This window comes from Limulus polyphemus, unplaced genomic scaffold (genome assembly GCF_000517525.1).
Source record: "Limulus polyphemus unplaced genomic scaffold, Limulus_polyphemus-2.1.2 Scaffold20, whole genome shotgun sequence".
In the NCBI taxonomy this organism is placed as follows: Eukaryota; Metazoa; Arthropoda; class Merostomata; order Xiphosura; family Limulidae; genus Limulus; species Limulus polyphemus.
Window position 1 is genome coordinate 1,553,242 of NW_013665630.1, and position 11,707 is coordinate 1,564,948.

Below are 11,707 nucleotides of genomic sequence, written 5' to 3' on the forward strand. Positions count from 1 at the left end.
CAGCCCTTATCATTCATATAGTTATCAAGCTTTCTCTTAAACTCACTCAAATGTAATGCCTTCACAACCCCATTCAAAGGCCAACCACCCTGTTACAAAAATAGAAATGTCTTAGCTGAAGATGACTCCTACCCTGCCAAAATTTATATTTATCTCCTGATCCCACCATTCTCATCATCAAGTATGACAAAAGATGATGCATCAACCTTAACAATCCTAAACACCTCAATCAGATTCCCCTCTAACTGATCAAGAGAAAACAATTTCAGAGTTCTTAATCTCTGCTTGTATGACAATCCCTCCATACCAGCCACCATTCAAGTAACCCTCCTCTGAACACAATACTCCAAATTTGGTCTAACCTAGTGACCTATATAATGAAATTATAACCTCTTAAGACTTGTATTTGATACTTCTGTAGATACAACCTAAAATCCTATTTGCCTTATCACTAGCAACAATACAATGCTTAGAATGGCTTAAGAGACTAATCAACCACTACACTAAGATCCTTTTCTTTCATAACACAGTTAAAGTTATTCCCATCCAAATTATGATAACCCACATGCATTATCTCGCATTTATTAAAATTAAAACTAATCTGCCATTTATTTGCTCAACTTACTAAATGATCTAAATCCTTTGTAAAGTGGCAGCAGCATCCTAACAGCCAGTTACACCTAAGACCTTAATATCATCAGCAAATTTAAGTAATTTATTGACCATTCCTTCATCTATGTCATTGATGTGAATTAAAAAGAGCAATGAGCCTTAAGGTACCCCACTTGTACCATTAATCCAGTTTGACTGAACTCCATTTGTAACAACCTTTCACTTTCTTCCATCCTGCCATTTTTCTATCCAATTTGCCAACTTATCCCCCACACATATAGAGCTAAATTTTTTTACAAGCCTTTTATGTGGCACCTTGTCAAATGCTTTCTGAAAATTCAGATACACCAAGTCTACACCCTTACTCTCATCTACATAAGAAGTAACCTTTTCAAAAAATGTTAAAAGATTTATAAGGCAAGATTTTCCTTAGTTAAACTACATTGACTATCCAATAAAATTCTAAACTTTGTTAAATGACTTTGCAAAGCATCTTTTATCAGACTTCCCAAAACTTTTCCCACAACTGACGTAAGACTAATAGGCCTATAATTACTGGGACAATTTTTATCACCTCCCTTGTAAAGAGGAGTAACATTAGCAAACTTCCAATCCTTTGACACCTGCCTCTTATTCAAGGACTTACAAAAAACAGTAGCAAATGGTTCACATATCCAATCCTTAACCTCCTTCAAAACCATTGGGAAAATATTATCTGGCCCAGAAGCCTTATAGTCATTTAAATTTCACAATAAGCTCAGAATTAATGTGATGATCTTGTTTTCATCTATCAAGATGAAGAATATTACTTAAATCTTTATTAGTAAAGAAATGAAGAAAGAAAAAGCATAATTTAATAATCAGATATGGGCCTTCCTTTATCACCCCTTAAAGTCCCTACCCCCATCCTAACATTTTGTTTATTCTTGATGTATTTAAAGAAATTCTTACTGTTAATTTTTGCATTTTCAGCAAACCTTTTTGATACCCTAATTTCCTGATCCTCTAAATTTCCCATCATACAAGTCAATTTTATTTTTTTAAAATCTGTGATGTTTATCTTGAATATTTAATCAGTGTCTCCAAACAATTCAGCTGCCCAATTCACAACATAATTCTTGTTGCATTCCTTCATAAAATGTTTTTGAGATTTGTAACAAAAAATATCATTCTTCCTGATCTCCATATGAAACCTAATAGAGCAATGATCACTTGCACCCAGATGTTCCCCAAGTTCCACCCTCTCAACCATTTCTATATTAGAAGTTAATAAATCTAAAATAGCATTGTTTCTAGTAGGTTCTTTGAATAAAACCATCTTGAACAATTTCAAGAAACCTTTCTCCTTCATGGTTTGACTTTTAACATTTGTTCTATATGTCTGAAATTCAAGTCACCCATATTTATGACCCCATTAACAGCTGAAATCTTAATCTTCCTATAAAGTTTCTTATTACTTTCATCAGGATTATCTAGTGGTCTGTAACAAATTCTCCCTTCATATCTACTAATAGAAATTCAAATGGACTTAATCTCCTTGCTTTTATCTTTGACATCCTCAACTTCAACAGGATTTAACTTGCATTTAACATATAAAGCCACCCCTCCTCTCTTTAGTACTCTATAACTCTGTATTTCAAAGAAATATCTGTCATAAACATTGTCTACATTTAACCATGTTTCAGTTATTCCCATTATATCAAAATCCTCTATTTCATTTCCTATACTTCTGGCATAACAATTAAGTCTACCCTTAGAACTACTTTTATATTTATTTCCTATGCTAAACTGCACATTTTTTTGCATTCCTGGCCCTCACCAATGTCTAGTCCTAGTTTAAAACTTCCCTTACAGCTGAGCTAATAGCCCTAGCAAACAAATCAACCCCTACTCTATTTAAATGTAAACCTTCCATTCCAAAAAACTCACTTCTCCCATTGAACTATTAATTTAAGCCATGACCCTTTTCTTTACATGCCCTTATCAATTAACTCCTCTGGCCTACCTTTCCCTTCATCATTAGCCCTTACACGCACTACCAAAACTGCATCATTACTAGCCCCCTTTATATCTGTCAGTTATATCCCGTGCCTCTGGGAACCATAATCTGGTTCTTTTATCGCATTTACTTGACAGACTATCCTTCTCTGTCCCTTTTGTTTTTCATTCCCTCCAACACTTATTTGCACAAGCTAAGGGTTGAAATATGTTGCTCAATATAACATTTTACAGTTAAATCTACTACCTTTAGCCCTAATAGTACTTTTAAATGTGGATGTGGCTTAATAATTAAAAATGTTATTTAGTTTTTGTTGGTGTCCGAATTACCTGCACTGATAATGATACAACTGTTGGTTAACCATAGGGTAAACTTGAGGAACATTACTTGATATAAGGGTAATTTTATTTCAATATTATAAGTAAACATAAAAATTATAAGGTTAAAAGTGAATCAATGAAATAGTTTAATAAAACTAATAATATATATATATATTTTATTAGATGAAATTGGATTCACTAACCATTTGATAACATTCAACCAAAAGATGTTTTTGTTTCTTATACTCGAAGTTCTGTCATAATCTTTCGTGTCTGAGTAGGCTGTTAAAGTTCCAATGTGAGCATTTTAGCTTTGAAAAACTGCATAATTATCATGTGTGACTTGCAGGACATAAGCAATAATCTTGTACCTTGTCTTGGAGTTTTTATTGGTAACTATTTTTTGTGTCTGTGATTGTGAAATTTACATATCTTTCAATGCTTACAAAAAAAAATATTTAATATATTGTCATATAAATAGAAAACACTGATATACAAATTGTTCGAACTAAAAGCTATCATTACTGACCTTGCACTTTATCACTTTATTAATGAAGTGACATCTAAGTCGTAATCAATAATTAGAATTTAACAGATTGAATTCCCTTAATTTTTACTAGAATGATAAAATGCAATAAATTACATATCACAATGGATATTTAATTGAATGCCATTATAAAACCTTTATACCAAAGGATTTTAAAAAAACTTTCATGAGTTTGAACAATTTGAACTACACTCAAAAGTATAAGTTAAAAAAAACTCTTACAGTAATTTCAGAAACACTCACGTTAATGAGAGTTTCTTCAAATGCTACTTAATTATGGAAAGTGAGAAAAAATTTCATCAATATCTGTGAGTGGTACGTTTTTGGCAGATATTAAAAATATAATATAATCAATTAACTTTTTGATTTCTAAGATAAAAACATCTCATTTTAAGTGAATTTCATGTGAAATCAAGATTGTAATTTTTTAATGCAATTTACCTTCAGAGGGATATGAAAGAAATGCTAATAATTTTGATAAAAATAACTTTAGAAGTAGAACATTACATAAAAAATTTTATATTTCTGCAGCTCGTGAGGTTTTGCCATCATGGGATAAACAAATTCAGAGCCTGTGTTTCCAAGTAAATAATATCATTGAGAAAATCTCCCAAATTGCACCAGAATGGATGAGTCAGACGGTAGAGGAACAAATGGCCCACTGAAATGACAACATCAATTTTTCCTTTGTATATATTTATTTTTCAGCTTTGTTGTAAGTGTATCCCGTACATGTGACAATATTACGTTTCTAATCCTAAACAGCAACTGTATTTTTTTTTAAAGTAATAAACTATGTAGTACTATATTATAGTCTTTGCTAATGAGTTCCAAAACAATAATGTCAGTGCAAATTCACATTTATTCCCTGTAAAACATTGTGTACACCTTATTTCTTGCCAAATAAAATGTTTCTCTTTCTACTTCATAAATTATAACTAGACCAGTGACATTTAACATAAGCTTTTTTGTCTTCTTTTAATGAGAGGTTGCCCTGGCCATCCTTTCATGTTGAATGTCACTAGTTCTTGAGAAAAGTAACCAACAGATTCAAAGTACCAATGCAACAATAACCCTTGCACAATTATTAATGTTTTTGTACAATAAGTGAACAGTTAAAACGTTAATATTACAATAAACCCTAACACATACACTGCAAAAAACATTGTTAATAAATCCTCCATACAGGCAGGCTTGTTTTAACATACATTAAATTTGCCTGGAATATTTTACTACATTTCACTGACTTTAAAGGACAATACTATTGTAAAGAAGTATCAGAAAATATTTACTATTTAAAAAAATGAGAGAGCAATACTTAGACCTCTAGAAACTAAACTAGTAGCAAGAGGATGAAACCTGGATAATGCTGAATAACAAATTTTCCACATGCTATTTGTTCCTCCTCCTCATATTTACAAATGGAAAGTGATGATCTCAAAGTAACAATTACATATCTGCTACACAAAAATTGCTTTCTTATTTACATGATGCTAACTGACAAAAGCTGAATGTAACATCATTTGGAAACCCATATTTACAATGAGTGAGTGAAAAAAAAAAATTAAGAAAATGGTCTGATTTTAGTACATATTTGAAAAAGCTTACATGTAAAGTATTTTCTTCCTGTAATGTCCACTGTTACAACCAGTTAAACATTTTTTTTTCTTATCATCATCGTCTCATTAAGGGGTTGAGGGTCTGAGGGGGAAGTCTCCCATTAAATTGGTATGCGTATGAGTAAATGGCATTCTGTGATCTAGCTTCTTGGAACTGGTGCTGTGGGTGCATATTGACATTTACCATACTCATAGGTAGAGCAGTAGCTTGCAGCTGGTTTGGGTTAATTATGTACCCTGTAGTATTGACCATTGCTGTGGCAGTTGCAGGCGGTGGAGCTTGTTGCATATGGTATCCAACACCATTCAGTGCCTGATAGCTTGCTACAAGTGGTGGATTATGCTGCAGTGGTCGAGGGTGATAAGAGTGATTGTATTTACCAAAGTCATGACTAGGACTGGGAGAAGGAAGGTTAGGGATCATAGGAGTCAGACATCGTTGAGCTGGTGTGGTGATGTTGACTTCAGAAGAAGATAGAGCCATATTAGGAGGTGGTGTCATAGTACTGTTGTAAGTGGGAACAACATCTATAATGTAGCTGGTAAGTTGCTGAAGTTTTGCTAGATTACAAGCTGTATTTCCCTGGATAGTGTTTGAAGCAGTAGTAGCAGACTGCAGTTGAAACCCCACAGGAACAGATGTAGACACAGGAATGTTTGAGTTATTTAGCACAAACTGCTGACCAACATTCCTAGCCAAGCTTTGCTGCTCTGTCTGATGAGAATTAATCATAGCAGCTACTGGGACATTTAACACATAAGAAACTGCTGGGTTTGTGCCTGTTACATTCACCAGGTTTGTGGGGGAAGCTTGTACCAAGACACTAGAAACTGGGGTAGTGCTGACATTCACACTGTTCTGCACCTCTGACACACTTGTACTAGTTGGCTCATGGGTCTTGCTCACCTGTTGCTTCTGTTTAGCAGCATTCTGTTTTTCTAACCGATTAGAGAGAGTAACACTTTTGGAAGATGACTTGCCACTATCAAAGCTTTCAGCATGTTGAAAAAGTTGCTTTCCAGTTGGTGTTGAAACATGCTGTATTTTTTGTGCTGAAGCATCAGAGAAAGTTTGTGAGCTTGTAACAGTTTGAGCAATAAACTCATCAGATTGTATACAGCCATGGTAGGACTGAGTGGTAATGTTTCCAGGTTGTTCAAAGTTGGAGTAAGACTGAGAAGAAGTAACAGGTTGAGTAAGATTTTCTCCAGATTGTAAACAGCCAACGTATGATTGAGATGTAGTAACGGGCTCTACAGAAAGTTCTCCAGATTGTAAACAGCCAACATACGATTGAGATGTGGTTACAGGCTCTACAGAAATTTCTCCAGATTGTAAACAGCCAACATACGATTGAGATGTGGTTACAGGCTCTACAGAATGTTCTCCAGATTGTAAACAGCCAACATAGGATTGAGATGTGGTTTCAGGCTCTACAGAATGTTCTCCAGATTGTAAACAGCCAATATAGGATTGAGATGTGGTTACAGGCTCTACAGAATGTTCTCCAGATTGTAAACAGCCAACATATGACTGAGATGTGGTTACAGGCTCTACAGAAAGTTCTCCAGATTGTAAACAGCCAACATATGATGGAGATGTAGTTACGACCTGGAGACCTTTCTGTAGAGCCTGTAACTATTTCTCAGTCTTTTTCTGGTTGTGAACAACCTATATCCACTTCTCAGTCTTTTCCTGGTGGTGAACAACCTATATCCACTTCTCAGTCTTTACCTGGCGGTGAACAACCTGGAGACTTTACTGTGGAACCTGTAACCACTTCTAAGTCCTACCCTAGCTGTGTACAATCTAGAGAAATTTCCATAGAGCCCGTAACTACATCTCCATCATATGTTGGCTGTTTACAATCTAGAGAAATTTCCATAGAGCCAGTACACAGCCATGAAATGGCTGAGAAGTGTTTACAGACTTAGCACTAACCTCAACCTTACCAGGTTCTACACAACCAGAGTACAACTGAGAACTGGTAACTGGTTGTGTGACAAGTTCTTCCGATTGTACACAACCAGAGTGTGACTGGGACGTTGTAACAGGCTGTACACAGCTAGCATAGGACTGAGAGGTAGTAGCAGGCTGAGAAATTATGTCTGGGTAGCTAGGGTATGACTCTGAAGTAGTTATTTGTTGGGAGGTATGTTCGTTGTTAATGACAGCTGTTGAGGGATCATTATTGAAGGTCTCTTCCACACCTACAGGACTATAATTGCTGCTGCTGGTTGTAGACTGAGAATTATAAATTCCAATACTGGCTATTTCCTGTTGCGATACAATCCATGTTTCAGAACATGACTGTGGCATGATGCTAGACTCACTGGACTGTGGAAAGTTGGGATCAGTGTCTACCAAAGCCTGACCGTCCTGCTGAGCTTTTACACCTGAACATTCCATCTCTGAAATGGTCTGGTCAAATGTATGTGAAGTATTAGTAAATAAAAAGTCTGAAATAGTTTCAGCAGCTTCAAGGTCCTGATTACATTCTTGATTTGCATTCTCTGCTTCTGAAACTGGCTGATCAGAGGTGTGTGATGAGGAAACAAAGAAAGTTGAGGAAGATTCGGAGAAACTTTCGAATCCTGGACCTAAGGTAGCAACAAGTAAAGAATCAGATATATTAGAATTTGATATTGTTTTGTCAGGATTAGAAGTCATCCAGGAATGTGAAGTTGGAGAAAGTGATGCACTGATGTTTGATAAAGGTTCCATATTGTTGCTAGCAACTTCTGTTGTAGCTAATGAAGAATTCAACACCTGTTCAATTTCATCTGTTGTATTTTGGGTAGAACAACTATCACCAGTTTCATTTACATCCCCTAAGACTATCCTTGGTTGAAGAGAGAAAACCAGCTTTGTGTCAGATTGAATGGTGTCTTGATTTGTTTCTTGATCCAAGTTAATTTTGAGTTTATCCTTCCCGTGAAGTTTTGTAGCAACACTTTCGAAGCCAAGCTTCAGTGATTCTTGGAAAAATGCAGGTTCTACAGCAGGATATCCAAATTCTGTTTTCTTAGTCTCAAGTACTGTTAAGTTGGATTTTTCAGGAAGTTCAGGAGAGGATATTTTAGGTATTTCTTTATTTTTCTGATTTTCTGTTTCATTGTCAGCTATTTCTGTTTCATTACTATCCAGTCTGACCATTTGATCATTATCTTGACTATTTTTGTTCTCTTCACTACTGTTGTGATTATTTCCCATACTGCTTATATCAGTAAGGCTTTCATGGCTTTTCACCTTAGTTATTTCATCTGCATCCATATCATGACTTACTTCACTTTCTTTTTTCTTATTTTCCGTTATTATGTTGCACACCTAGTAAAAAAACAAAAAACAGGAAAATCTTCTATTATAGGTGAAACTATATACAAATTTGAATCTAAAATGAAACAATTTCTTTTGATGCCAAATCAAACACACAAAATTAACATGGTTTTAATAGTACTCTACAGATATAAGGATTCATTTCAATTACTAGTACTTTTGACTTTTACTTGTATGTATTTAATTTTACTTTTTGATGTTACATTGAAAGTAATTTTGGGTAGTGTTAAAATAACCCCCTTTTCTCCCCACTTAAAACTTAGTTAATACATGTACAGATATGTCGCATAGCAAAAACAAGCTCAAGATAACTCATCTGAAGTTAGATGATTGATTTAAAACAATCAATAAAAGAAATACAGCAAAGATAATTATGGAAAAATTAGTGTGTACTGCATGCAAGATACACAAACTCCTCACAATGAGTCATCCATGCCAGACTATTGTTTGTTGTACCATTTCATCAAGTGATAGTGGAAAGACCAATTCTGTTATCTCTCTTCAAAACCAAAGTACAATTGTTAGATTAGTAACAGACAAACATAACCGAGGTAAGGACCTTTATACTGCTGTGTTCAGTATAACAGACAATAATGAATTAAAAGCACTAAAATTTGTAGTACAATTCACAAAGTTCCTTTAGACTTTAGTTCATTCTGTGCAATGAACTTCAGTACATTCTAAATACTTTAGTAATTATTAGAAACCAATATAATAGAAATCATTATGGAATGGGATAAAAAATTATGAAAAAGTAGTAGTAGTAATCTCACCTCTTGTACTCTTTTATGACTTGATTTTCTTCTTAACCCTTTTGGCCATCCTCGCCTTTTCCTGCCCCAAAATTTATGGGAATGAGAAGAAGCCACAACAGATGCTTGTAGCACAGGTGGAGCAGGATCTGCTTCCCGTGGCAAGTCCTTCTCATGAAGAGATGATACATTTTCAGCTTCCATGGGTATGGCTGGTGTTAGAACTGGTGGAGCTGATCCATTCTCAGTCTCTTCTGTAGTGCCACACTCCACATCTAGCTGAGAAGCAGAATCTGTAAAGTTATCAAATGTGGTATCTAGAGAACCACAGGGTTTCTTCTTCTTATGTCTACCATTCTTTTTTCTGTTTGAGCTTTCAATCTTCATTTGTCTTTTCTCCAGTTTATCTGAAGTGAAGAAAAAATGATTAATTATTTAAGTAAATTGATATATGCTTCAAGCACTTTTAATTTTTATACTGTAGCTGTGCACATAGCTACAAATGAAACTCTCATATATTTGAAACTACACAAACTTCATAACTGTAAACTTTCCCAGCACAAACTATTATATAGGCTATTAGTTCTCAAGCTTTTTGTTCTGCAGACCAGAGAATAAATTGAGGAATTTAATCTTTATCTCCAGAACTATATAAAGAAAAGTTTAGACCTTTTCCACATAAGATATTCTCTATGTAAATGTCATAATACACATCCACCTGCTTCTCTCAAATTTTAGGCTTATTATACAATCTTATGTGTAACTTCCATTCCATTGTTATATAACCTTTCTGGGGACAGCAGATATATATATATACATATATAAACATATTATAGAGATTCACTACGAATTTTGACTGTAAATATAAAAATACAACAACGCTCATACTTAACATGTACTATTATTTTATTGACTTCTGATAATAAAAAAGTCTACCTTTTTTGTACACAGACGATCCTTTCAACAACCCAACTTTGGTTTTTTTATTCCTCTTTTTCTTCACTTTACAGGTCCCATTATTTCTACCTTCACTGTGAACATTCCTGTTGGTATTTTCTAAATGTCCAGTCTTCAGTTTCTTCTTCTTTGGTTCTGTTTCTTCACCAGAGTCCACAGAATGTTTTGGTAATTCAAGATGCCCTTTCTTATGTTTTCGTTTATGTTTAAGTAATTGCTTTTGTTTAACTTTGTTCTGCTTCTTATGTGGACTGAACAGGTTTTTTAAACTGCCAGCACAGGATGAATTTTCCAAATCGTCATGTTCTTCTCTTTTCCATAATGTTGCATTTTCTTCATTCTTTTTTTAAAATAAGAATTAGTTAAAACTCAAACAGCAACAACATATATATTTCACAAATACTAAATCAAATAAGTAGAATTTCTTAAAAGTTTTTGGAACTTTCACAGATTTTTTTCACCACAAATACAGGTAATATCAAACCATACACATTTATGATGTCAATGAAATTCAACAAAACTTTATTACAAAGAGTGGGCTTAAAGTGGATCTATAACCCTACAGTGATCTTATGTTAGGAATCTACAGTCCAAAACTATTTATTATAACTTAAAACTTTTATATTCAAGTAACTTTTATAGATAGCTAGCTTCAGAATCCACAAATTCCTTAAATATAAATTAGAAGACAGGAGAATAAAATTTCACAAAAAAAAAGATAAAAATTAAGAATAATTAATGATATAAGTAAAAATCACACTTAAATTTTTTGGTGCTGTTGGGTAATATTCCTCCAAGCACGTTTGTGCAGGACAAAAATATTTTAAACCTAGTATTCTGCCTTTTGGTCCTTTATATGTGCTTGTATCATTTCTTTTTTTTAAGAATACAAAAGTCATACTGAAAAATGTAAGATACCCCAGGGTTCAGGCAAGGCCATCCGTAATTTAGAACTGCTAACCAAAGAAAGCACAACCTGTCAGCAATAACCACTACCTATGTAGCTAATGTCAGCAAAGAATGGGATAAGCTCTCACAGTTATAGTTCAGAGTGTAAGATATTTTAAGTAGCACACAGGTTCACAATCTTTGAAAACCCTAAGTGCAGTATTTGCACTATATTTTGTATGAAAAGTCCAAAATAAATCAAATGTCTGACTATATTTACACTATCTGCCTGGTCATCATTTATTGCGCATGTCACAAGGTTTTAGTGGCTTACATTCAAAAGTTTATTAAACTACTTTTTGTTAATGTTATACCAACTAGTATAGGATAAAATCATAGCCAATAATCCATATTTTAATAGTATACAAGTTTTAAGTTCTTAATTTTATAAGGCAATATTTAAAAAAATTCTTAATTTATCCTAGTGTGTGAAAGGTTACAAATTTCTGTAGGCATCCCATCTCTATTTTATTCACCACTACTCCAATAAGTACAAAATTCAAAATAAATTACTCAATATAAGACAAACCATAATTTTTTATAAGTTTCAAGTTTATTTCGTTAAGAGCCATCAAATAGAAAATCAGACCCCTCTTGCTACACCCACCAGTCACAT

At 33.9% G+C, this 11,707-nt stretch overlaps 2 protein-coding genes across 7 annotated transcripts in view; one reads left to right on the plus strand and one right to left on the minus strand.

The window, feature by feature from the left end:
* The window catches only part of LOC106458130 (COP9 signalosome complex subunit 4-like), a 21,267-nt gene extending 16,981 nt beyond the window's left edge, over positions 1 to 4,286 (plus strand). Inside the window, exon 11 of the mRNA XM_013917593.2 lies at positions 4,010 to 4,286. Within this exon, the coding sequence (XP_013773047.1) occupies positions 4,010 to 4,143 (134 nt within the window). The 3' untranslated portion in view covers positions 4,144 to 4,286. The remainder of the gene's footprint in view (positions 1 to 4,009) is intronic.
* LOC106458064 (histone acetyltransferase KAT6B-like) overlaps positions 4,252 to 11,707 on the minus strand; it is a 72,575-nt gene continuing 65,119 nt past the window's right edge. For all 6 annotated transcript variants that reach the window (XM_022384371.1, XM_022384360.1, XM_022384352.1 and 3 more), the window contains 4 exons: positions 10,123 to 10,483; positions 9,208 to 9,593; positions 6,994 to 8,425; positions 4,252 to 6,675 (listed from right to left, as the gene is read on the minus strand). In XM_022384371.1, coding sequence (XP_022240079.1) covers positions 5,153 to 6,675; positions 6,994 to 8,425; positions 9,208 to 9,593; positions 10,123 to 10,483 — 3,702 coding nt within the window. In that variant the 3' untranslated portion in view covers positions 4,252 to 5,152. The remainder of the gene's footprint in view (positions 6,676 to 6,993; positions 8,426 to 9,207; positions 9,594 to 10,122; positions 10,484 to 11,707) is intronic.